The sequence below is a fragment of the Molothrus aeneus genome, chromosome 16 (genome assembly GCF_037042795.1).
Source record: "Molothrus aeneus isolate 106 chromosome 16, BPBGC_Maene_1.0, whole genome shotgun sequence".
NCBI lineage: Eukaryota > Metazoa > Chordata > Aves > Passeriformes > Icteridae > Molothrus > Molothrus aeneus.
In genome coordinates, this window is record NC_089661.1 from 7,372,030 (window position 1) to 7,399,879 (window position 27,850).

Below are 27,850 nucleotides of genomic sequence, written 5' to 3' on the forward strand. Positions count from 1 at the left end.
ATTTTGCATGAGAATGAAAACATGCATTTGTTTTATCCAAGATTTAGTTACAACACCGTGGCATTGCTTTTGGAGACAAACACAGCACCAAGAGCTCTTTAGCCCAGCACAGAGCTGCAGAACAGACAATCTGGGGAGTGGGGTTGCCACTGAGGCTCTGGGCAGGCCTGGCAGAGCTGGTCTGGCACAGACTGAGCAGCAGCCACAGCCAAAAGGCAAAACCACAAAGCCCAAGGTGCCAAAGTGCTCCCAGCCTGCACAGCCCTGCCCAGGAGGGGCCCTTGGCTCCCAAGGCACAAGGACCTCCTGCCAACATCCTCCCACAGAGCTCAAGCACAGCAACCTGACACAGACAATATCACAAATATCACATGGACCTCCTGCCTACATCCTCCCACAGAGTTCATGCCTTAGCCCTGGAGAATGAGCACAGCAACCTGACACAGACAGTATCACAAACACCTGCATTGTAAGCATCACTAAAACTGACCTGACACAGACAGTATCACAAACACCTGCATTGTAAGCATCACTAAAATTGCTACCTGGATTTGATTTCGTGAGTATCTGTGTGTGCCCGACACACTGCCCCACACATGCACATTTCATAATTTCATATATCCTTTAACACTATCCTGATACCAATGAACAGTTGCAGCAGAGTTTTAGAACTGTAGAAAGAAATTGTTTCCTACTGAGGAAATCCATATTCTAGGGTTTCAGGATGAGTAGAGTACAGATACTGCTGGAATGGAGAGGATCAACATATAAATTAACTCAGAATCTACTAAATGTTTGCATAAGCAAAAATTTATTTTAAAGTATGCAGACAATGAAGTTGAAGATAGAAGATCCTGTGCATTTTCCAAGTTTCCAGTACTTAAAAAAATCATCCTGAATTATGCTGAAGGCACTTCACAAGAATATATTCAGGCTATGAAACTGAGAGAATGGAAGCTTGCAGAGCTGAGGATTAAAGGATGAGAGGCAGTTTTGTCCCAGCACACAGAGAACAGCACTGAATGCCCACCAGGCTGGTCAGATAACCCAAGCAGAGGGATCTCCCCCTGCCAGGCACTGACACTGCTCTGTACATGGGCAGCACTGAATGCAGAGCGCTCATTGCACCAGACCTGCCCAGCCCAACATCCTGCATGGAGCTGCACCTTCAGACACTGTAAGAATATTCTAAAGTACCAGAATCACCCATGTATATTCTTTTCAAGGCTTGTTTTCAGAAGGCAAAATACCTTCCTACAGTAGTGTTTAAATAAAAATTCTGTGCCTGTGGTGAACACCTTTGGTTGCTAGCTCAGCTACCATTGCTATTTCAAAAAATGAAAAAAATCCTAATACCCTTCTAATGAAACGGCTTCTTCTACATGTGCATAAAATGCAGTAAAGTAAAATAAATCCTATGTAAGTGCTCTCTTTTTCTACATTCTTTTCCACCATTTTCCCTTTTTCACCTCATTTTAACATACATTCTCTTCAATCAGTCCAAACTGTCTCACTCAGTCTCTTGCTCCTATTACATTTTACAGCACTCCTCTACTCTTATTCAACTAATTTATTCTTGTATTCCCTCCTTTCTCCAGTTTTCTTTCTATAATAACTCAGACTGCCAGCCATAAGACTGTTACCCACTAAAACCCAGCTATGGTTTGCTCCTGGTTATGCCCAATTATTCTCTCAACAAACTCCTGAGCTAAGTTGTTTCTATGTTGGTGAGTCAAATCTCTGTTGTCCAGAAATCATCATTCCCACAGCTCCCCGTGGAAACCAATTCCCTCCTTCATTAAGAACATCAAGTAATCCATTTCAAATCAATTCACCTGCTCATGTTTCAGTTTGCCCTTGTTTCACATTCCCTTTATTATAATATAGGCCTCAAGCCCCTGTTGACTCACTCTGGTTTTCAGCCACCCAGACCTCAATCACAGTGTGACACTGCCCAAGCTCAGTAAATCCTGAGCAAATCCTACTCAGTATTTGACAAATCTTTATTCTATTGCTCTACCTTCCCAAATATATTTTGTGAAAAATTCCAGTATTTTCAGTACACTCCCCCAGGCTGAAAACCTCATTTGAAAGTTCCTACTGATCAAGTCACTCCAGTTAAAAGAATGAACAACTGCACTGTTGCAGTCTGGACTTCTCCTGTTTTATGCACTGCTGTTAAATTAATTTAAACTAACATCTTGACACTGTGCTGTGCCCTTTAACATGTTATGATAATGACATTTTCTTGGGTTAAATTCTATGCCTGTATGTCATTAATTCAATATATTAACCAGTGCTAAAAATCAGAAGGGAATAAAGTGAGAATATTGGTAGAAACCACAGTGCTTACAAGAAAGGTGCAGCAATTCTATATTTGAATGTCAGGTGCAGCTGTCATAAGGCTCATCTGACAAGAGCATCTTTATTCTTTTACTCACTTAAGACAACCACACCACACTAAAAGGTCTAAAGCTGGCTGTCAACATAACTGAAAGCAAAAAAAAGTAAACTGTTCCATACTTTATCCCACAGTAAAGTGCTTTCATGCTGTCAAAAATGAGGACAGGACTTTGAAGTCCTGCACACTTAACTATATTAGCATTTCCAGCATTCTACTTTTCATAGCCCAGATGCAAAAATTTGTTCCAGATCCAAAAATGGCATAAGGAGATTTAAAAAATATTGGATCCATTGTTTATGAGTTAGGTAGGGACAAAATAGAAGCAGGATTTTTCTGTGTGTTTCAAATTAGAAACAGTTTCTGATTTAGCTCACCAAATCCACCTTGGCAACTCCCTGCCAGACACGAGTGTGCAGTAAATATGCTGACAGGAATGGTGTGCCCAACCTCCAAAGTGAAACTTTCTTTCCTGGCTCCAGAGCCCATTTTTGCTACCAATTTCAGAAACACCTGCTCAGTGCAGAAATGCTTGAATGTATAAAGAATTCACTTTTTAACAAGGGAGTACATGTGACTTGTAACCAAGGAAACAGGATCACTGCTGTAATGACACAAAACTTAACTGGCTCTGTGTTCTTTTATCAGAAAAATCTTACTATCTTCTTGCACTGTTACAAGTTCACAAACCCCAGAGTTTGGAAACCCTGTCTTTTGCTAAGGACTTGCTGAGTTTGTTGACAAGCAGCAAAGGAGCAAGGAAGAAGGATGTGCTGCTGAGAATCACAACTCATCCCTCAGAATGATCCTTCATTACAAAGCCTGTTGTTAACTCAGAGCAAAGAGGATAGAAAGTGATGATAGAATTCACGGGGCTCAATGAAAAAAAATATATAAAAAACATTCTAAAACATCCTGATCCAGCCAGTTCCTTGCAAAAGACAGATGGGAATTGAACGTCACAAAATGCACAGCACAGTTAAAAGCTCCTTTTGTACAGCACTGAAGTTTGCTCTTACATTGACCATGGCTGTTTTCAACATATTCTCTGTTTGTTCCAGAGCTTTATAAATTGTGTGATTATAAAGGAAACCAATATTCACCAGTTAGCAACACACAAAGTGCTTTAGAACTGTTGCTGTTGATCTACTTTCTATTTTTGTCCCATTTTTTCAACTAATGCAATGGAGAGCATTTCCTGCATATTCCCACACATCCAAAAGAAATATCATAGCATAGCCTCTCTGTCATTTGTTTCAGTAATTATAAACATAATTCTTATTTTTCTTAGGCAGTATTAAACAAAAGTTTATTCCAAGGTGATTGCAAAGATCACAAGCCCTCAAATGTTTCCAATGGTGACTGGAGAGTATTCAATCCTTGTACAGTATGCACTAAATTATTCTTCTCATAAGCACTGTAAAGGTCACTCAGAATATAAAGAAGCATGATAAAAATCTAATTGATGGAAATATGCTCATAAACTCCTATTTGTGAGGCCTGTTGAACAATTCATAGCAATTAACTCAGCAAAGCAAGTCTCACTGTCTTTATTAAGATGGTAATTGGTGCAAGTCACACTATTTCAAAGTGAAGTGATTTTTTTTTTATGCTAAGACTCAACACTGGGGCAATAAATACAATACATAAACCCCTTCAGCATTATGGAGCTGCTGAAGGGCACCCCAGCTTTACTGAGCATCACACCAAGACAAAAGTGACAAACACCTTTCCTTTGAGGTGTCTCAGTCCTGGAACACTGCAACACTGAGGTGTTTCATTAGGGTGAGCTTAGGGGGATGTGTTTCTGCAATACTCTCACTATTACCCATCCCTGCAGGACTAAGTCCTTGCAATTGTACTTCTGAATACTCAAACACTTCTGACTCAGTGGTGCAAGACTGAGAAAATGCAAGTGAGAGCAAGAAATGGGGAGCAAAAGGAAGAAAACTTCAAGAGACATAAACAGATTCTTTCACCTGAATAAAACTTATTTGCATTGGGCACTGCTGGCAAATTTAATAAGACCACCTGCTGGAAAAGAAACAACCTATAGAAATACAGCTGAGAGAAATAAAGAACTAAGAAAACCAAACAGATTTTCTAGTCCTTTTACTTTAACAATTAAGAAGAAAATCAGCAACGACAAAATAGTTTTAAAGATATCAAAACATATATTCTGACTCCAAATTTTGACATTGTTTAGTTTTATCTGACATGTAAAGGATTACAATGTTTTGATACAAAAGGCATATCTTGTTGGTTATTCTACATGCCCCATGCAAATCATTAGGGACTATGCAAAATACTCTTCCTGATCAAAAAATGTCATTTAAATTCCAGGGAGCAGTTACTTGACTGCTAACTTCTGTAAAACTACTAACAGCAAAACCAAGTTGAAGTCAGCAAATATCTTAAGTGCTGATGGGTATTTGGAATGTATTTCCATCTGCAGCAACTGTCTGAAGACTGTGACTACTATTAATGGTATTGACATGATAACTACCTTTCCCTAGCTGAGGTGAGAGATTTTAGAACCTGTTCCAACCATTTAAAAAGACAAACCACTGGTAAGAACAAAATCAGAGGACGCAGGACAGCTCTTAGCCCCGTTCAAAGCAGCAGCAGAGTTGCAGTAAATGCTCCCTGACACACCTGAATAATCAATGGGAATGTGTGCCAGGTTTTCATGTGTTATACAAAGCTTTAATTATTTCACAAATCACCTGCCAAAGCCCAGATAGATCCATTGTAAAATGAAAACCTACAATCATTTAATCTTCATGTGTTTGAATAAAACCAGCTGTATAAAGCCAAATGATTCTAGTAAGCCTGAAGTACCAGGGTTTATCCACAGGTACTTACTGTATTCAATCCCTCTTGCCTTAAACATCAGGCATCCCATGTCTCTTTATTCCTGCATTTTCTTGCCCACTTTATCATTCTTTCTATTCCTCCTGATGTATTTTTTTCTTTCCTCTTTTTGCTCTCAACTACCCACAGCAGGGAAAGGAAAAATCTAAGACATTTGAAGAATGTCATGTAATACACATGTTCAATATGTGCAAAACCACAGAACACAACATAACAGGCAATTCTTACAGAAGGGAAAGAGATGAAAGTTTGAATTTTCATATACTTTGACCAAACAATTTTTGCCCTACTTCTTCACATTTCACTTAGATCAAAACATGCATGATGCTTTTTTTAAGTCTGATGTCAAGCATCATAGGTTATGAAAGACTAAAACCAAAACTGTCAGTTACAGAGTGAGGAATGCAGAACCCAAGAATAACAGTGAGACAACTCTATGTTTGTTAAAAACAATCCACTCAAATTCAAGTATTTTAATTCTACCACCAACAAAAATCCCACAAAAGAATATCACATTTTTGCACTGAAACTTCTGCGTTATCTGAACATGATCATCAAACTTTAGATATCTGAGATATTTTTACTTCAACAATCAGCAGTGCTTGGCAACACCGTTCAACTGAAAGATAAATATTGTGTAATGTCTCTACATTAGATCAATCAATTAACATAGCAATAAATTAGTTTCATTAGCATGTTTCAGGCATTAGAAGGTGCTTTACTAATTAAAAGTCCCATATTTAAGCAAATGCTATTTCCAGTTTGTTCATGTGAATTTTATTGCAGAGTGCCTATTCTATCAGAGAGGTTATTCCTGTCACACAGCACAGCTGGGGTGTGCTGAGGGGGCACTGGAGCCAGGCAGTGCCCAGTTGGTGGCACAGGCTGTCCCCAGGGCTGCAACCCAGCACCAACCTGGCCCAGCACTGCAGGAGGCTTCAGCTGAGGGCTGCCACTCACTCCAGTAAAGGCACAATGTGCACCCTGATGGTTCACAGAATCACGAGGTTGGAAGAGATCTCTAAGATCACCGAGTCCAACCTGTGCCCTCACAGCTCAACCAGACTACAGCACCAAGTGCCATGGCCAGTCTGTCTTTAAACACATCCAGAGATGGTGATTCTACCACCTCCCTGGGAAGAGCATTCCACTGCTCTTTCAGCAAAAAATTTTTCCTAATATCCAACCTGTACCTTCCCTGATGTAGCTTGAGACTGTGTCCTCTGGTTCTATTTAAGAAGTGTCATGCCATCACAAACTCAGTTTTTGAGAAATCAACCAATTCAAAATTGTATTTAAAACTTCCTTACTTTGCTTCAATATTGTTTTACAGAATTTCAGGGATTGCTTGTTTGCTTTTCATCTTATTGTTTATCTGAAGATGCAATAATAGCACAACAGTCACACCTCTATCTTCATATGCAAATATATTCATGTCTGTGTATTCAAAAATCTTATTTTAACTAATATTCATCTTTCTGTGAAAAGGTTGAGGTTCATTCTTTACACTAAAACTGGGCCACATCTGCTGTACATGACCTATCCCTTGTGGGGATGAAGTTATTGAATGAAATATAATTGTTACACTAATCTGTAGTTAACTTTGAGTCTGAGCAAATGTTTTTATCCCTCTAAAATATCTCAAACCTAACTTTTAAAAGGGTCAGTTGTCAATTTCTTTAAAATGAACCCAGAAATACAACATTTACAGGTACCTCACAGTAACTTTCCTAGAAGATTTATTTCATTTCTACTTGGCAGCAACATTTTAATACTTGCAATGGTACTGTAGAGAAGTTAATGTTCTTTTTATCTCTCATAATACCTCTAATATATACATTTAAATGTTCTCAATGACACACTGACAGGTGCAACTGAAACAGAGATGAGAAAATTGCCAAATCCAAACCAAACCAAAATTCTTCAATTCTTCCAGAACAAACATCTATTCCTCTACAGTATTTTAACTTCATAGTCTGCAAGACCAATATAGCACATACTTGCCTTTAAACACTGTTCAGTGCTAAATAAATCTGAGAGGAGTATTCCCAGGATGACATTCTTGTTTGAGTTGCTGATTGGCTGGCACTGAAATTTGCCTATCAGTCTCTCTCCATCAAATTTCTCATAACTTTACCTTCTAAGAAAGTGGAAACATTTTACAAAATGAGAAAGAGGTAGAAATAGTATTTTTTTCACTACCATTTAACTTGGTGACTCCAAGACAACTGACACAAAACACCTAAGAACACAACTTCTGCTATCAAATATGCTCCTAGTAATGTCACCCAGGGGAAATGGAGACAACATATTTTTTTGAAAATTACAATCCTCTAATCATCACAAAGAACTGATGACTCCTTTGGTGTTCAAATACATCCTGCAGACAACAGAATCTGCTGATGATTTACTGAGCAGATTCCCTGCTTTTGTTAAAGCATCTGTTTGAGCAGCTCCCACAAGGGAATAAATGTCCAGCTTTGCAGCTCAGCAGAACATAAAATTGTTATTTAGAAACCACTGTACCATGTACCTGTGGCCTACAATATGAGATAAAGTATTTAGCACAGCAATCCAGGAAAACTGTCACAAAATTGTGTTTATACCATTCTTGCATGCATTTTTATCTAAACATTTGCAGTGCCAATGCAAAAGAACCAGAAAAGTGGGATTATTCCCACTGAAGAGCTCTGCACAGCTACCAAGTGGGCTCTGTGTTTAGGAGCTTCCCATGTTCAGACTTTGCTTTGCTCACAGGTAACAAACATTGTGTGAGCAGCTGTAATTTAGCCAACACTTCTTTGTGCAAGGTGGATGTAAAACACAACTCAAGATTAAATTCCTGATGTACAGAAGATTTGAGGTTGGAAGGCACCCATGGCGATCACTGAGCCAATCCCCACAGGGCTGCCCAGGGCTGGGTCCTGCCAAATCCAAGCAGGGAGAGTCAGCAGCCTCTGGGCAAACTGCTGGAGGCTTCCATCTCCCTCACAGTGGGGAAAAAAGGGGTTTTATTACTTTCCCTGCATTTCAGTTTGTGCCCATTATGAGGACGCTGGAAAGAAAATCTCTTCTACAAAATTAGGACAATTGATACAGAAACCAGAGAGACAGAAAATTGGACCATCACAGAACTTCAGAATTCTTTTTCCCAACTTTTTAAAGCTTTTAGCTTCTTACAGACTTGAAATCATACAATCTATATAAAGATTTATATTGAAAGACTCAGTTATGTGGTCCAAAGAAATGTGATTCTTGTTGCCAAAGATTCCTCCTAGTTTTATATATATTTAAAGAGAGCTAAGCATGTGTGATAATTTTTCTTATTGATAAAAATGTGATTAAAACACAACTGCATTTGTTATAACCAGCTTTGTTTATCCATAGTGAACCAATAAGTGCTAATAAATGTTCATTTAGTAAGTATTAGCAGGAAGGCCTTCACCAGCCAGCAGATGTATCAATCTAATTCAGCAGTGCCAATTCTTGATTTAGGTACTGCTCTACATGGACTGAAAATTTATCTTTTGATGTCAATTTTATTACTGGAAAGAATTTTTTATTCAGCATGTAAACAGACAAATTAGCAGAGTCACAATCTATTTTTTATATTAAGACATGAAAGTGGATTCTAAGGGAAACTCTTTGACCAATCCTGTGACTGAGCTAACACAGAATCAAAACTGAAAAAGATACAAAATGAGATTACAAGTGGTAGAGACTGACAAAAGAAAAAATACATCAATGACAGTTCACAGCACAAGGATTCAGAACAAGACACTTCCACAAGTCACCAGGAGCATTTGATACCACAGTGGGAAGAAATGTAGCAAACCCATCACATCATTGTACTGCAAACTGTTAGCTGAGTTTCAAAATAAAAAAACATTCCTTCCTCTGTAAGAGTGCCAGGCTGTTTCATACAGATCAATGTAAATGTTCTTCCTTGTCAGATCTATGCCTGATTGTATGGGACCACTGCACTTGAAAGGGAGGAATTCCCAAAGGAACAAACAATTAAAATTTCTGGCAATACTCATTAACAGTGGATTCAGTCTTAGAGATATTAATCTTATGTTCTGCTCACCATAATCATATTTTAAGACCACAATCAGGTCTTAAAAGTGATTAATTAAAACTGACCCTGTAATTTCTATCCATAGGATGCCTAATCAGACATAACCTTAATGGGATTTTTCATCTGCACACTGAAGCCTGATCATGTAATTCTGCAGTGAGAAGAAACTCTAAAAGATCAAATAATTATTTTTTTTTATTTTACATTTCATTGCTTCCTAATGTTGTCATCTTATTGCAAAGCTCCCATACCTTCTTGGTTATTTCTCATGGGCAGCTCCTCACAGCACTGACCCCTTCTTCCTCATAGCACAGCCAACAAACTCCAACTCTCTCCTCACCCAGCCACCCCACTCTTTTATAGCACTCACCCTCACTGGACACAGCTGTGGCCTGTTAAGGGCAGGCCTGCTTCTAATCTTTGGTAATTAGTACAGCTGCAGCTCCTCAGGGGCCAGATTACCTTCTGCACTATCTTTATTTTCTTACATTCTATCCCCCCACATCCTAACAGACAGATCTAATGCTCTGGAGATCTTTTATGCATATCAAGACTGTAATTTTTTTCCCCAGACTGAGGTACCACTACTGCCTAAAGCACAGTACTAGGACTAACAACTCAATGTTTTGTAATTACTCCTTCACTGACAAAGATGCAACTAACTGTACATACATTTGTACTACAGAGAAAAATTAAATATATCAGAATTTCTGTATGTATTTACACTGTTTTATAGTAAAATATCATTAAACCTAACAGAATCGAAGAATTGCAAGTACAGTACAAAGGTTACAACTGATTAAAATAATAAACAATTCATAGACTCCAAGATATTTCAGATCTCCTGTTGATGAAGCTCAAAATCCATTATGGAAAGATAGTACTGGAGAAGTTGGCAATCTGAAGTGGAACTGAAATGCATTTTCTTTCAGATGCTTTTTAAACCCCCAGAAGTGCCAGGTCATGACTCCCAGATAATAAAGGCCATGGAGAGTTCAAATAGCCTAGAAATGATGGCACTTTCAGACACTGATAGAAGGAGCACATTTTAGAAAGGTTCTTTTTATTAATTTAATGCTGCTGCTGTAGCTGCAGAAGAGTCTCATATCTCAGTAGTAAAATGCATTAAAAAGCCATTTTGTCTGCTGCTGTAGATGAGGAATGTAGTTATTTTGCTCAACAGCTGAACTTTTCCAGAATCCCACTAGTATTCCCTGAGAAAACTATCTACTTTAGCCAAGAGACAATGCTGATACACTTGTTATATAAGAAAAAGTTCTCAGGAAATAATTCACAGATACATGTAGGAACAGAATCTCTGCCATAATGTTCAGATATCACAGAACATTCCAGTCCATTGTCTCTTGCAATGTGTTAAGAATTATGAAATTGCCAAATAAAAAAAAAAAATCTCTAAAAATAAAGAGTTTTTTTGCCACCTGTGGAACACCCACACCAAGGTTAGCAGCAGTGCAGTGCATCACAGAGGTGTTTAGGAACGGGTGATAAATGGTGTTGGCCAATTTCTTTCAGCAAGTCTCTCTCCTTAGAGATAACTGCATTATTTTGTAACACAATGCTTCACTAACTAAATTGTACCCCTAGAATACTGGAACTTAAATGTGCTCTCAAATAAATCTTTGCTCTTTCTGTGAAATTGATTGACTCTCTCCCTACATTACATTTACTAGAAGAAATAGAGTTGGAGGGTTTTATAACAGGGACATGGTGCTCACTCAGACTTGTGCAGCAGTGGCAGAACCCATTACAGGAACTGTGATTTTAATCTGGTCCTGTGCAGGTCCCCATACCTGGCACTTCTTTTAATTCTTTCTTAGAATTTAGATCTCATGTTGCTGTTTATTAAAAGAAGTTAGAAAAGAGCTAAAACTAAGTACCAGAAAGCAATTGTTTAGGGCTGAGGAGTAAGAGGACACTTTTCTCCCCTCCTGCTTTAGACATAAGTGGCCAGGAGATTATAAATATACTGTTCTGGAAATGTCATTTCTCAGAACCAAAAAATAAACAAACTGCTTCTGTAACAATAATGTATTAAGATTTTTAAAAACACAGGAGAAGGAGTATAATGGCATTTACAATTACATTTTACAATTGCAAATGTATTTGGTATTTGCCCCCCTCTTCTTTAAAAAGCAAAACTAAGTATAACATAAAAGATAAATTATTTTAAATTGCTCAAATAAAAGCTACACATGGGCACCTCAAATGGAACTTTAAACCATTTCCATCTCTCCATTTCTCAGCTCTTAGTCAAAGTCTAGACAATAAGTTCTTAGGGAGCAAAAGGCAAGTCTCTTAAGAAGTTTTCCCCACAAACATTCACCATTTATAACATCATCAGCAAGATGTCTCATCAAATTGATTTCAAATCCACAGAAAAATTGGAAAATCATGAATGCCACAAGATGCATCTTGGCATTCTTCTACTCATCTATTACATTTTCTAATAAATAGAGCTTTCTTGAAATGCAATTTCAACTTGAAAATCTGACACACTCTGCAAAAGACCAGGCAATAATACAACTAAATATGTGTGCTGTGATGAAACATATTCATTTGAAATTGGTCTTGAAGCTGCAAATGAATCCACCCATGGGTTCACAGGCATGGATGCACAATCCCTGTGCAGAGGCTCCTGGACAGCAAATTTCACATGAGGACTTACCGTAAATGAGTGTTCAACCTACACATAACTTGTACAGGTGTAGGAGTGACAAACCATTACACTGAAAAATCACTAGTGAAAGAACAAGACTTTCAAAAACAAATTTCCATCAGTATTTTTTCCTAAATAGTTTTAAATATTTACAGATACATGAAGAAATACGTTTAAAGGGAAAAGGGACAGCTTTACCAGATTATACCCCTTGTGTGATGGTATATCAAAGGGTTTGAGATTCTTGACAGATAACTGTGAAGTTATTTCTGGACATATTCAACCTGAACATCAATGAAATCAAACATGCATCATGAGACAGCAAAATTCAGCTAAAAAGAGCTCAACAGCTTGACTTTTTAATTTGGTTAGTAAGGACCCTAATAGTGCTCTACCCCCATCCCCCAAAACAAAGATTAAAAAATAATAGAAACCCCACAGAAGGAAAAAAGTCCCCAAAACTAAGGAAGACCAAAAAAAAAAAATTGAAAATATCTAATGTTTAAAGAGCATGTATGGATGCAGGTTTTAAAGTCATTTAGGTATTTCTGAAAGCTTTACACTGTGATTTTCATTAAAAATCCCATTTAAATAAACAAAAAATACTCTATTTCTCATATATATCTTTAAATATAATAAAAGCACCTGCAATCTGAACAGGAGCCTTCTATTTTTAAAAAAGCACTGATTTAAAGATTTTGGAGATGCTAGCATTATATTTTAAATTAATCTGTGATGAAAAAAACATTAATATTTTCTTGAGTACTTGACAGATACTTACAGAAAAAATGGCATCAGCTGAATAAGTGTCTCTTTTTTGGGATTGGCTGTGAATTCTGGCACAGTTTGAATAATTTTGTTCATTACATTCCTTAGGTAATTTTGTAGCTGCTTGCGTCGCTCTTCCACAAACTTTGCATCCTAAAAATAGAGAGGAAAAAATATAAATGGCACAAAGAACATGTTTCTCAACTTCATCATGTAACTAAACAGTCCTGGTAAGCATAAAAATCTATATTTTGAAGACCTCTGTTATTATGGCTATATAAATATGTTGGCAATATGCAAAACCCCCTTGACTCTATCCTTAGAGATAAAGGAAAATCATGAATCCTAATAAAATCTGTTTCACAAAAACATCCACTGACAGGATGTCAGACCCTCTCCCTGGCAGAATCTGTCTTCTCTGGACCATAAACCACTGCAATCTTAGAGAGGCAGAGCAGAACAGCAGCACAGAGGCTGTGGCATAAAAATTTATGCAATTTTTTTTGAGACCCAGAATCACCAGTCTTTCCAGGAGGAAATGCTGACTTACTCCCACAATGTCTCCCCAGTTCACACTTTTCAGATGCTGGATGCACACAAACTCCAGAATGGACAAGTATTTGTCCAGCACTTTTATGTTATTAAATAATTATTTTGTGATGATGTCTTCATATAGTGGATTTTTTTTTTCAATATTGTATGACAACTCTCATTAAAATGTTTACTGAAGTTTCTGTAGCATTTTAGATCCTGGATTTTATACTATGTTGGCCCAAATAAATAGAATAGTTCTATAAACTCCAAGTTCTGCTGATGGACCTAGAAGTGAAAAGTTTATCACAGCCAGCAAGATGCCAGGCATCCCATAACTTCCATGTCATTGAAACCTTTTCCCTGTGAGGGATGACAATGACATGGACTATAATCTAAAGGTGCCACATTTCCCAGGAACAGGGAGCTCTCCCAGGTTCACAGTGCCATCAGGTGCTGGATGCTTTATGCTCTGTCTCGGGCGGGCTGGCACAGCTCACCTGGGTTAAATGGCACAGGATGTTCTTCAGGCACAAAGCCAAACCTATTATTAGACAGCTACAGCTCACAAAAACAACCATTATCTAAAAGATGTGTCTATCCAACCTGTTTATTTATGTCTGTAAGAAAAGGCATTGAAATTAATTCTTGTTTCTTGAGGGGGGGGGGGAAACCAAGCCGCCAACAAAACACCATAAATACATTTGACAACACTGAATAAATTCATTGTATGGAAAAGGTTCAGCCCATGCTGCCATGCAGGGGATGCAAATCTGAAGGTTATTGCTTCCCTAGATAGAACACAACAACACCATCAAAGCAGGGATCCTCCTTCAAGTTCAGGAGGAATTTGCTGTAGCATTCCCAGAACCTTCACTGACACTGTTCTGTTCCTCCCTCTTATTAGAAGTTACCAGGAACGGGCTTATTTTTAGGAATAACAAATCAGACATAATTGTAGGGACATAATAAAGTAAGACGTAAGAAATTGCTGAAGACATCCATACTTCAGACTTCAAAAACTTAAGCAGTGCTTACATTGTTTAATTAAATTCATGACATTCCAAAATATATACAGATTGATTTTATTTTTGTTTTCTATATTTGAACTTGCACAGATGTCCAGTCCTGTTTTAACATTCCAGTTCTACACTAATATATTTCATTCAATGTAGTAATGTGATGAAAAATTAATTAATGTATTCATTAATCAAATAAATTAATTCAGTGGAGATCTAAGTGAAAAATAAAAAAAAACCCTATATATTATATATATACTTTGCTATTTCATTTTTATCAGTCACGTATTTTTTCAGCAACATACCAATTGTGTTGCAGGTGATTTGAAACTCATCCTTTATTAAACCAACAAAGCTGTGGTGTTGGAACTCCCCCCAAGCCCCTCTGCAGAGCCTGCCCCCTGCCCTGCTGCAGGAGGACAAATTCGTGCAACTGAAGCCTTGACAAACTGTTGGGAATATTAAAGCAAACATTTCAATTCATGACAACACATAATATTACCATAAAAACAGAACTAAAATAATAAATAAATGTGGTCTTCAATGTTAATGAAACAATTAGCATTGAATAATTAACATTGAATAATTAAAAAATTACCATTGAATAGCACCTACTACATTTTTCTTTTCACTAAGACTTTGTTCCCACTGGATTCCTTGGTGAGGCTCAAGGAGCCCTTGTGTTCCCCTCTGTCCTCTCTGAGGATCTGAAGCCCCACATCACCCCATTGAAAGGACACTCCTTTGCTGCCACCAATTGCATGGGCCTGAAGACAAGACAGGGACTCATGGGAGATGTCTGGGAAGAAGAAAAAGTTTGTGGAAGCTTTAACCACATGAGCAGAGGGGACATTTGGCACCTGAGCCCCTTTCAGTTGGAGTCCTCCTTGGCTGTGCCATGGCAGGACGATCCTGCTTTGCTCCAGGAGCCACTCCCAGCTCAGAGCCCTCCCAGAGCTGCCTCACCCTCACTGCACTTGTTCATTCTATTCCATAGCTTCTGTCAGTTATGTTTTCACAATAAAATCTCCATTGTTAAATACCACATTCAGCAACTTTTTTAGTTCTGAAGTTTTTTTGGTCACAAATCTTCAACAACAGTATTTTCAATTCTGAAATTATTTCAATTACGTTTAAGTTTTCTCTTAAGCAGAAGTTGCATTCCTTTAGTATTACTTCTGTACTGCTAATGTGTTTAACAAAAAAACATCTTTCACAGGAAGGACTTCTGTTATAGACACAGGAGCCAAATGCTGAATGTAGGTACTTTCCATCCCTTAGGTTACTCTGAAGAGTCTCCTTGACTACAGAAAACAATGTCACAAAGGACTTTTCTAATTAAGACTGTCAGGACATGCTTAGGGAAGGTACTTTTTGCTGTTTACAGCTGAACAAATTAATGCTCATAACATGGCTATTTTTCTGCCATTTGTCCAAGAAAAAGGCACAACGCCACAGAAATAAAAACCCAGCCTGAAAACAGTTAAAAATGTTCTTTTACTCTGACATGAATTTGATCTGTAAAACAAACACCAAGCAATCTACCATGAAATATTCCCTACCATGTAGTAAGGCTTGCTGTCCTCACCAGAAGCAATGTAAAGCAAGGTCAAAATTATTCAGCTCCAGGTCTGCACTTTATCATTAAACGTGCATTTTGCAACAGCAGGTTGGCTACTCAGAGCAAAGACTGAAGCACAGAGCTGTTACTGCCAAGCTGTTGCAGTAATAAAGAGTTTTTGTCACAATATAGTAAACAGAACAACTGGTAACAGAAAAACACAACTGGCTCAAAGCCTGGCCAATTTTTTCAGTCTTAAATTATAAAAAGGTACCTATAACTTTCTTTTCATTGGGCCCAATTATCCACAGCAGAAATCTAGGTAGTACTTTACATTCCAACTCGTAAACAAACACCTACTTTTATTTACAAGCAAAAAATACAGAGAAATTTTTTGCTGTGGGTTTGTATCAGTGACACCCACCTCCTACTTTTAGTACATGTCTTTGGTGATTGTATGAGTTGATACAAGCCTACATTTGCATTTGTACTCACACTGAAAAAGATCTTCCCCTAAGGTTCAATATACACATTTACATACACTTGATGTGAAATGTACTTTGAGGACAAAGTAATTTTGTTAAAATTATCAATATATTTGCAAGAAACCTTTGCATTCTCACATTATTCAAGGTTAGATTTCATTGTTTCATTTTTAGGGAAACAAATACATACACAGAAAGATAAAGCAGCAGTACTTAAATAAAGACCCACTTTTTCACTGAAGTTTTTTAGGCATATTTTCTAAAAAATAAAGGTGCTACTGTTTCTGCACTAACTACAGTGAAAGTAATTTACTAGCCTACAGTTCAAGAGCACAGAGTTTTGATGAAGAGACCACAAAATTTCAGTTAACAAACAAAAAACTCCTTCAGATTATAGAAGCATCAAAACACATCTGGTAAAATATTTTTAATCTGCAATTCATGTCTCCCAAAATGTTGTATGAGCTTCTTTTTGACTGATAATTTGCCACATCTCTTCTGCCCATAGCAAAATGCTAGTATCAAATTACAAATATCTAAATATTTTAATAGATAATGGAAAAGTTATAGAGTCTCAACATATATTAGAAGGTGATGTTAAGGTGTAAAACCAAGAAGCAGAGTCTTGATGCACCATATTTTATATCATGTTCTTTTGCAGTTTTTCACTACAAGCCAAGTTCATTCCCACTTGCAGTTTAAATTGTTTCACACAACTGCTGGTCTTTTATACACACTGCTAGTATGGAACAGATGGTGAAACACTGATATTCCTCATTATTAATGGGACAGCTCACTTAAGATGCTTCAAATATTTTCCAGGAGCTTTTGGAAATGCTTTGATTGCCATGGTTACCTGCCATGATTTAGGGACAGATAAAACACTTTTAGATTCTGGGCTTGGTGCTGCTGCAATCAACATCAACTCACTGCTCCTAAGGTTCTAACCATTACTTAGCATTTTACCAACCTCCTGCTGGCAGCACAGGGGAACAGATAACCCAAACAAAACCAAACAACAAAACAGCTGAGGCCTCAATCCAACTCAATTAAGATAAAAGGAAATATAAAACAGAAGGAAATATGGCTTTAGGACTTTATTCAGCCTCTGATACCACACAATGCATCCCATCCTAAATTAAGCTGGCAATAATGCCATTCAAAGTTGAACCTGCAAATGCAGAAATAAATTTAGGTTATTCTAATGTAGCCTAATCTTTTCCACCACCTTGGCTAACCAGTCTTAGCAGAATTATCATATCAGTTTTTATCTATTTATGAGGCACCAAATGCTAACCTCAAAATGAAGCTGGCAATCAGAAGTTTAAGATGGGAGCTAATTAAAAATTCAATTGCTGAGTCATTCTCACTAGTTTGTAATTACAAGTTCTATAGCAAATATTCACTTTACAGACTAACTGCCACCTTTACACAGATCACAGTAAAATATAACTTCAGTACATCTGTCCTTAAGTAGCTATTAAGCAAAGCATCATAAAACTTTTAGGAAGGTACAGTTTCCAACCCTAAATATACCAGATGCCACAATGTTACACAAAAATAATCTCAAAATTACTGAAACTACATAAAGTTAAAATTTCCATCTTACTTATATTGCCAGATTCTGTATGGCAGAACCAGACCAGCATTATACAACATAACAAGGGAATACAATACATGAAATTGTCATTTTCCCCATCCCAGTGTGAGATTTTTTTGTCCATTTACTGTTCAGTGGAACAAACAGCAATTTAAGAGGATGAGATACAAAGAAGAAATCAAGGAACTGTCAGTTTTGAAAAGAAATCTATTTTCCTTTAAACAGAGATTTAGTACATAATTGTAATTATTACTCTGTGTTTCTCTACTAAAATAGCTGATGCATTTCCATCTCCAGCTCTGGGTTCATTTCAGTGGTACCAGAAAAGTGTTTTTAGATAAAGGAGTTTGAAAAAGGCATTGCTGCAAACCCAGCCAGCAGCAGACATGCTGAGTGTGAGCTACAGTCCTGCAATGCCCTCAGTCAAGCACCAATTTATTCAAAGCAGCATTTTAATCAGTAAATATGCCAACAGAAAAAAGAAAGCTTGAGAATAAATCTAAAACTGATCTCTTTTTACTGTTGTGGTTAATGCCACTGTCAGGAAAAGAACTTGGTAATGCTATGCTAATAAAATCCGGTGTCAACTAAATATTTTGTTATTTAAAGACATATGCCAACCATGTGTTAATTTGTCAACTGGTCAGGAATCAACTGTTAATTAAAATGCATCAATAAAAAACTGCAGCAAGACCCCTAGGGCTCATCTCTTGCTCAGCTATTGAATAGGGAAACACTATTTCTGTTTTCTCCTCAGATAAAGTATTAGCAGTCTACCCTATAATTTTATTCAGGAGATTCTGCAAACTACAACACAACAGTTCATGAAATTGAGATCCATTTTTTCACTAGCCTATATTACAGTAATAACTATCAACAATATTAGTTAAAACGTGTCTCAGTTCAGTGCTTCTCTCCAACACTGCAGTTTTCTTTCCTAATTTCATTCTTTAATCTGGTTGAAAATGCCCTGAAGACCAATAAAGACAGACTCTGAATTTAAAATAACAACAAAATAACCCACCTCAAAATCCTTTAGAAACATGATACATACACTGCTTACAATGTACAAGCTTCTATATACAGTAAGCTTACAGTGATGAAAAAAAATGAATAAATTGATAAAAAAATCAATAATGAAACAAAAACTTAACTCTCATGTAAAATTCTAGATTCTTCTTTAATAAAACTTTTATTCAGATACATTCTGATGGGATGATTCTGTTTTCTAAAATACAAATTGAATTAATGATGAATATTGATATTAAGTGCCCATAATTTATTGTGCCTTCATGCAAAGATATTTTACATGATACAATGAAAAAAGCCAAATTTTTCATTCAGGAAGTGCCTACAGCATTTCACATGATCTGAAGTATTTAATATTTTGTGTTCTTTTTAAAAAATTAACAATATCTTTAGTACTAGCAACTACCCAAAAAGCTGTATAGCAACTAAGATTAAAATTTTCCAGTATTTATAAAATAATACATTTTGGGAAGGAGAAGAGAGGTGAAATCAAGCACAATGATATGTAAGGAAAGGGAAAAATGTGGGTAAAATTTCAAATTCAAAAAAAGAAAGTATTACTTTTATTTTTGTAATTAGGTGTCCCTGTTAAGATTTTTCTGAAAGGAAGTTTATTAATCCAAGTAACTTGGTAATTTAGCATCACCACCACAATAAGAAATAAATATAGAAAATTTATTTTTATATTTTCATTTTATACCAGGAGGCTACTAGAATATCTAAATGACGCATGAGTTGTTATAAAACTGCCATATTTTTATCTAGCAGTTGTCCAAGCAGCATGTAAATTACTTTCCTTTTTTTCCCCATAATGTCATGATGCAAAGCAACACCATCTGAACTGTTTCTATGGGCTCTATATTCAATAATTTGTTAGAATAAATTGCTTCTCTTGATTATAGCATTACAAGACAGCAAGAATAAAAACATCTCTTGACAGGCAAAGTTTTGTTTTGTAGACCCTAAATAGTCTGCATTCCTTCTTCCTAAACTTCAACAGCAATTAGCAGGAAATTTTTCTAACTTGAAAAGAAAATGACTCAATTCACTATTTCATTGAAATGGTGCCCTTGAGCACCAAATGAACAGATTAATTCAGTGAGACATTCTGATGGAGATGGAGAAGCACAAGCTGGAGAACTGTTTACCTTTTAAATTAAAGCCCTGAAAATGAAATGTGCTGCTCTGCACTCTGCTCAATTTAACCTTCATGCCGAGTTTCAGGTAACCCAGACATTTCATGCCACACAATGGCAAGCATTTACTATAAAGTATTTGTCATATAAAAGCCAACCATTTCCTGCTGACTTATTTCTCTTCTCTTGGATACTGATATGACAAAAAATGGAAATGAAGAAGAACTGAATGCTCTTTTCTAAGTGCTGTATACATAAAATATCAACTGCAGTCTTATGCAGTAGAAAACCCAGAGGATCTGGATTCAAAATCTGAAATACTCTGTATTCCCCCTCAGTGTGCAGGTGACAGTGTTAGGAAACAGGTGGGCTGTCACTAGAAATCTTAATGACTATGCCGAGAGTCATATTATTTTTATTTCTATTTGTATGGTACCACAATTAACTTACATATTTGAAAACCAGATTATATTCATTTAGTCCCAATTGCTATTTTAAAGCTTCTTTGAGAATTGAACTTTTCAGCTACAAAGTAACACAGTGAACTTACTGCACAAAGTTTCTTTTGTGGCTTTAGAATGGCACAAAAACTGTGGTATATTATAGAATTATCACATACAACCATATATGAGATTAATTTGAGTTCCTTTTCTGGTCTGAACACAATACAAATGGGTCCGTTTCTCTCTTTTTACCCACACTATACCACAAGCACATCTGTCAAATATATATTAGTTACAGTTTTTCCTATAACCCAGAAGGCAAAAGACTGTATGAAAATAAGTCAATACACTAGTTAAGCCCACTAAGAGGGTTGACAATTAAAATCTACTTACTTTGAAAGTCAAGAATAATACAGAACTTGAGCTTCTATATTACATCATAGCTAAGCAGCATTAGGGAAAGCAATATTTAACTTCAAATTTTTAACATATAACTTGAGGATTTATATTTTGAAGGCTTTTCTCCTTTAATAAATGTATCCCAATTCTGAAACATCAGAGAGTCATAATTTTCTACCAATTCTACTAGAAGACATTGGATATTAAGCTTAGTACCAAGAAACATTATTTAGCCCCCTGTCCCACGTGCATTAACAACAAGTTTTGCTTTCCTCTCAGCTCCCCCTGCCAGTCTGACTTTGACAAACTAATCTGATGAAAGATGGTTCCTGTGAGCTCCTAAATCTCATAGAGGACAAAAGCAGATATATCCGTACTTCTGATTCAATGCAAGCCAAACACACACTTAAATTTTAGGATGCCCTGAATTGTTTTGCTGAATTTTGACAGAAAAACAGCCAAATCTAAAATGAAATTACTTCCTCCTCTAAGATTCTTCCTGCACCATCCTATTTCAAACATTCCATATGTCTTCTGTTGTTGTTTATGTACTAGTTAAACAGGAATTGTTATACTTCCCATTTTCAAATACATATTTTATGTGGGAGGGGTGTGTGTGTGTTTCTTAAAAAACCTTGTTCCTATCATGCTGCTTCCCTTTCCAAAGGGACTTCAGTTCCTCCATCATCTGGTCTAAAAGCAGCTTTAAGGGCATGCTGTCTGTGAATAGACAGGTCCTGCTCACCAAAAATGGCAATCAGCTTTTACAGGAGGGAAATGGATGACAGGGGTTACACAGCAATGGCATCACGTGAAACCTTAACAGCAAAAATATAACACTCAAACTCTAATTTGAATGGCTTGAAATTTCTTTTATATATATATAAACTTCATATTTATATATTTCTTCATATATATACACACACACAGAGCCAGACAACTCTACTTGACAAACTTCCTTAAAAATCAATAAACACTGTAAGCACAAGAGCAAGCTCTATTGTTTTCTTTTACTTGCAATAAAATCTTTATCTTCTCTGCTTTCTCATCCTAAAATAGTTATCCTGCAGCCTATCTTAAACTCTTCACTATCTTCAGCAAGAGGCAAACAGACCAAACACTGATAAAAGGCAGCTTTGCTGTTGGGAACAAAAGAAAAGGAATTCATCTGCACTCTGTGAGCAAAGGCAAGTTTCCATTGACATAAGTGGGAGAAAGACAGAGCTCCTGGGAGCAGAACTTGCAGAATCACAACATCCATTTCAGAGGCCAAGTTCTTATAGATCCCAAATGGGGTCTGATCTTGTCATATACATGCTCATGTATGTGTATATACCAATAGAATCTTTTTTAATACATGCACATGATATTTTTGAACTTTTTAAAATAGAGACATATACAAATTAATCTACAATTTAGGTTAGCCACTGATAGGTGAAAAGTAGGTATTCATTTGATTGAATTAACATTTGAAACACTTATTTTAGAGTTCTGTATTGTTCCCCCAATGCAACTGAGAAGTCACAGCAAAGTCACTCTTCTGATCTCAGCCAGGTGCTGTGTATCCTTTCCATGTGAGGTATCCAGTATTTTAAAGGAAAGCAGAGGATATGGTGCAGTCAAGTCAGCACTCAGGGCAAAGCTACCTGATTCAATTTCTCCTCACTTAGACAATCAGTGAATTCAGGTCTTCAGTGGAACTAAAGAACCATTTCTATTTTGATATGCCCTCTACTGGGACAACACTCTTGCAAGAGGATTCTTAATTAGATCTTTACTCAATTACTATAATCTGCCCAATGTAGAAGCAGCAACTGGGATTTTAAGGCTGCTGCAATATTTAAAAAATTAGACTAGTCAGTCCAGTAAATATTCATGTATTAATATTTTATGATTATTTTGAGAGACACCAACTACAACACCAACAAAGGTTCAGAAGTCAAATGTAAGCTAAATGTTATCTTAAATGAAAAAACTTAAATTGTATTTGTATGCAAAAACCTACAGGGAACCCTTTCCAATCAAGTGGTGATTGTACAGAGCCCCTCCTCATGAGCTTCCCAGAAGCAGGCACACTGCAGCACTACCCCATGGAACCCAGCCTGTCCTGGGCATTCCTGACAGGAAGGCAGCAGTGACAATCAGTGAGAAAGGACACATGAGTTCAAAAGATCCAAAGTACCTGAAGGCTTGAGAAAAGGAAAAAATCTATCCCAGGCAAGAAAAATCAGTTTGAAATTACAAATCTTGGTATATACAGCTATATAGAAAATACTGAGCAAATCACAAACCAGGCTGATACATGGGGAACATGTTTTAAAATTACAAAACCTGAACAGTTCAAATGTTTATAATGCAGCTGAAATTTGTAAGTTTTAAAGAAATTGGTCTGCATGTTAAAAAATAATTAAAATATACGCTGAATATATGACATTTCTCTTATACACATGACACAAGGGAACAAATGTATTTCTTGTTTTACTCAAACAAGGCAATTAATTGAAAAAAGAATGCTTATTCTTGTCAGGATACTCATAAAAATGTTGACAACTATTTGCTACCAGCACTGAAAGATCTTTAGTTGAAGATATACAGCATGGGGACTAGCAGATATGAAAATTAATACATGGACTCTTGCCAGCAATATTTCCTTCAGTAAATATCTAACTTGATTCAAAGTAACATTTATAAAAGAAATTATTCTCTTCCCTGCTTTATTTTAGTTCAAACTTTAGTTCAAACTAAATTCAAATGTTAAACTAATATGCTGAAAATGAGGTTACCAAGCTGAAAGGCAAATAGACACTCTTTGTAATTGCAAAAAGGTTACTTGTCCAAAGCAGTATTCTTTTCTCTTTTCAGATATTTTTCAACTAATTGGTTTTCTGTTATTAATGTAGGTTTCCTCAAGTATTAAAGCTAGTTTTTAATATTACACACAATAATTTGTTGAAATACCATGAAAACGAACTTTCAAGATGAATTGTCCCAACTGAAGGAAAACAAATGAAAGGCAAAAATACATTACAAACAATGATCAAGATTGATATTATTATTAATAATGAGTTATAATTGTTAAGTATTTTCAAATTCCAGTGCTACTTGATGAAGATATATATTTGATTTTCCAACTTTTTATAATACTCATTCAGCTGAAATTCTGCTTTCTTTTTGCATTTTCACAAAGTCAAACTCTGCAACTTCGCATTTGAATCTGACCTCCCTGACTTCTAGTGCAGTAAACAGGGAAAATATGCATAAAAATTAATACTTCCCTGTATTTTATTCTACATTACTCTCTTCTAGTAAAGTTCCCTCCTCTGAGCTCCAATATTTTGCATAGCAAAGCACTGGACAGTATTGTGTCAGTCTGCAGGAGTGATTCCAGGTCATTCTGCAGAATATGGTGTCCTCTTGTGGTCCTGGAGGTTCCTAAATCTGGGGGACGTAACTGAACATGAAATTCAGTGCTGGTTTCAATTACAGCAAGACCTTTGGATGCCTCTGACATCTACAAGAAGCACATCACCTTCATTAACCCCACAGTACAGAGCGCACTGAAGGGATGCAGTGAATAAACTCATCCAGGTACTGATCTGAAGGACATAAAAGCATCAATGCCATTTTCCAAAAGCTGTAAAATTATCATTTTTAGCCATTTACACATGGAGGACTGGTTTTTACCAATATGTTATTTGGGCATCTAATAACACTGAGAAGTTGTAATGGATATGAAAACCATAGACTAATGTAAGAGATACTTCTGTTAGCAGAATTCAGCTACTAATCTCTTCTTTAGGCATTGATTAACAATTGTATTGATTAATCTAGAAATGGAAAGACAGCTCCAATTCTATCAAAACCAGCAAAAGTAATATCAGAGATAAAAAGTACCTATTGAAATCTAACTGCTTATTTAAAGGTAAATGTGCTTTGGTAGCCATTACATTTTAAAAGCAGCATTGAAATAAATAGTATTGGCAGTATTCCTTCTAATGTTTATTACCAAACACTTCCACATGTAACATCCTGCACAAATCCTCATCCTAAACTGAAAGTTCTGCAGAATTCCAAGACAGACATTCCTTTTGTCATTGTATTGCAGGGGTTCCATACTCTTGTCTCCTAATCACAAAATTTCATACCTTCTTTGTGTTTCCTTGTGGGCAGCTCCTCAGAGCACTGACTCTTTCTTCTTCCCAAAGCAACCACTGACTCCAGTTCCCTTCTCACCCACCCACCCCACTCTTTTATAGCATCTTCTTCTCATTGCCTACACCTGTGGCCTGTTAAAGTCAGGCCTGTTCCTGATCTCTGATAATTGGCCCAGCTGCAGCTCCATAGGGGTGAGATCACGTTCTACACTGTCTTTATTTTCTTATATTCTATCCCCCTACACATTCCCACATGAATTAATTAATTTTATACTAAATTTTTAAACCTTCCTTTTAAAGCTTCACTTGGCCATGGAAAGCAGGGCCATCTCAGTCAGTCAGCACAGTTATTTTCCAAATGGTACAAACTCCAAAGGGGAACACATTCTGTGACACATAGAAAACAGCCCCACTAAAAGGACAAAAATCTGCCTGCACAATGTGCTGTGCAAAAAAACTCCAGTGTGACAGACTGAGCTTTGCACAGCTGAGGTGACAATGTCACCCTGTGACTTGCCAGGTCACAACCACAGCACTGCCCCACGTGTCATCACAGGAGACTTTCAGGAGTGCAAGGGATGGCACCCACTTCTTACTGTAAAGAAAAAACCTTTTCTCTGAGATCTGATAAGTGGTTGTGGGTTTATGCAAGATCAAGGTAGAATTTTGGCTCAAAGCTAAAGCACCGTAAGAATAAGCAATGCAAATTTTTTAATGAGTTGCTCAACTGATAATTTTGTATGCATCAACTGTGCAACTGAAGTTGTAACTCAATTAGTATTTAAAGTAATTAAAGATGAAAGAGTATCCAAAAAAGCTTAAAAGGCGTCTTTTGTAATTTACTGAAGTGGCTGATACTCCATCACTTCAAAAAAAGGAGAATTAGTTATGTAACAAAGAAGCAAATGCCTGGTTTCCATTACAAACCCGTCCAGTAAAAATTAAATGAAAAATGCATGATATTCTAATAGATGAAAAAAAAGCAGGAAAGCTCTCATAAGTACTTCCATTTCCTCAGTCAGTAGGCAAAAAACCACATTTACTGGACCTTATGCCAAGCAAACCAACACATGGATTTTATTGATAGGTTTCATATATATCTGGATCACCACCACCCATCCCAGATTATGTGCATCACTGCCATTTCACACAGGCCAAATTTACCTACTCATTTTTACAAAATACCTGGGAAATCACTGGGAGTCAAAGTTACTATCTTTAAACAGTCATAATCCACATTCACTGACATCTGAATGCCAGTAAGGAATTTCTAAATTTTTTGTATTTCTTTTTGAAAATTCCTATTACTTCATTCAAATTAGCAAAGATTGTTTTTCTAACACAGTCAAAGGACAATTGTGGCATTTTAATAATATATGTATTACTTTGGTCTTAAACCAAACATAATGTCACAAAGATCTGAGTTTTGCAGTTATTATGTCAGCTGTCTTTTGATGACTACATGGATCACTATGGTTGGAGCTTCTAAAATATTTAATAGAAGAACTCAGTGATACAAAGGCGAAAAAATAGTAAAAAGAGAAAGTCTATGTAAAAGCTAAAAATTTGATTAACCTTAAAAACTCTAATTTAAGAACCCAGCAGTTTAGTAAAGATGTTTCAGTCAAACATAATTTAAATCTTCAATATAGTGATAGCTAAATAAAATTTTTAGATAATTCCTACGTTGCAAAGGAAAATTACTTCAATTCCTTGTCAATCCTTACTGGACTTGCAGTGTACATTGCAAAGCGTATTTAGACTCTTGATCAGTTGAAAGTTTTTATGATTAAAGATTTTCATTACATGGCACTACATATTTACTACGTACATACTGGAATATTTACTGTTTCATTTCAAAATCCCCATGACAGGAGAAGACAAATTCCCATTTTAAAATGGCGGGCTAAGACACAAAGACACAGATTACAGGAATTAAGTACCTAAATGTCTTTAAAAAGCTGGTTTAAAGAACTTGGAAGTGTTGGTGAAGAGTGCAGGAATTCAAGAAATTTAGATTGATACTTTTTGAAATTTAGAGAGAGATTTGATTAATTACTCACCAGTGATAATTGCTGGCGTTTTTTTGGAGAAAAATAGAGAAGGTACTTCATTTTACATACAGGGCTGTCCACTAGAGTTTTTGAGGGTTTGTGCATTTGTGTATGTCACCAATATTTCATTCAATAAAACTTCTCAGTAAATGGAAAAGCCAATGCATTACCTACATCAGTGGATCTCCAGCTGGCAGGGAGAAGGTCTATAAAAATAGCAGCTACTAGCAGGAGTGAAAACATTCATGTCACCTCATTTTTTGTGTATGGATAAGAGAGGTTTTTCCCCCAACTTTTACTGATACTGTGAGTTCAAATACCTTGTTTCCAATGGCCTTTTTTGGTGGGAAGTTAAAAGTCCTCACTTGCTGGTACTTATTCTGTAATTTCTGATGCAAGCTTCTGAACTCTGCATACCTTCGATAGACATTCCACTCATCATCCTTTATCCTGATATAAACCTGCAAAACACAGACAGGGAAGGGAATAATGTAAAGACAAGCAGGGCTGGTGTGTGTCCTTCACTCCCCAAAGCCTCCTAGCTCAGCACCTTCATGTGAGACACCACAAGCTCCAGGACCCCACAGCCCCAGATCCACGTCGGACTGCGTTTGCTCTTGCACGCGTCATTAACCTCATTC

General features: G+C 36.6%; 1 protein-coding gene across 1 annotated transcript in view; it reads right to left on the bottom strand.

Annotated features, from left to right (window-relative positions):
- Positions 1 to 27,850, bottom strand: part of SNX29 (sorting nexin 29) — a 98,243-nt gene that overhangs the window by 15,000 nt on the left and 55,393 nt on the right. The window contains exons 19-20 of the mRNA XM_066560742.1: positions 27,530 to 27,670; positions 12,812 to 12,951 (exon numbers count right to left, since the gene is read on the bottom strand). Of these exons, the coding sequence (XP_066416839.1) occupies positions 12,812 to 12,951; positions 27,530 to 27,670 (281 nt within the window). The remainder of the gene's footprint in view (positions 1 to 12,811; positions 12,952 to 27,529; positions 27,671 to 27,850) is intronic.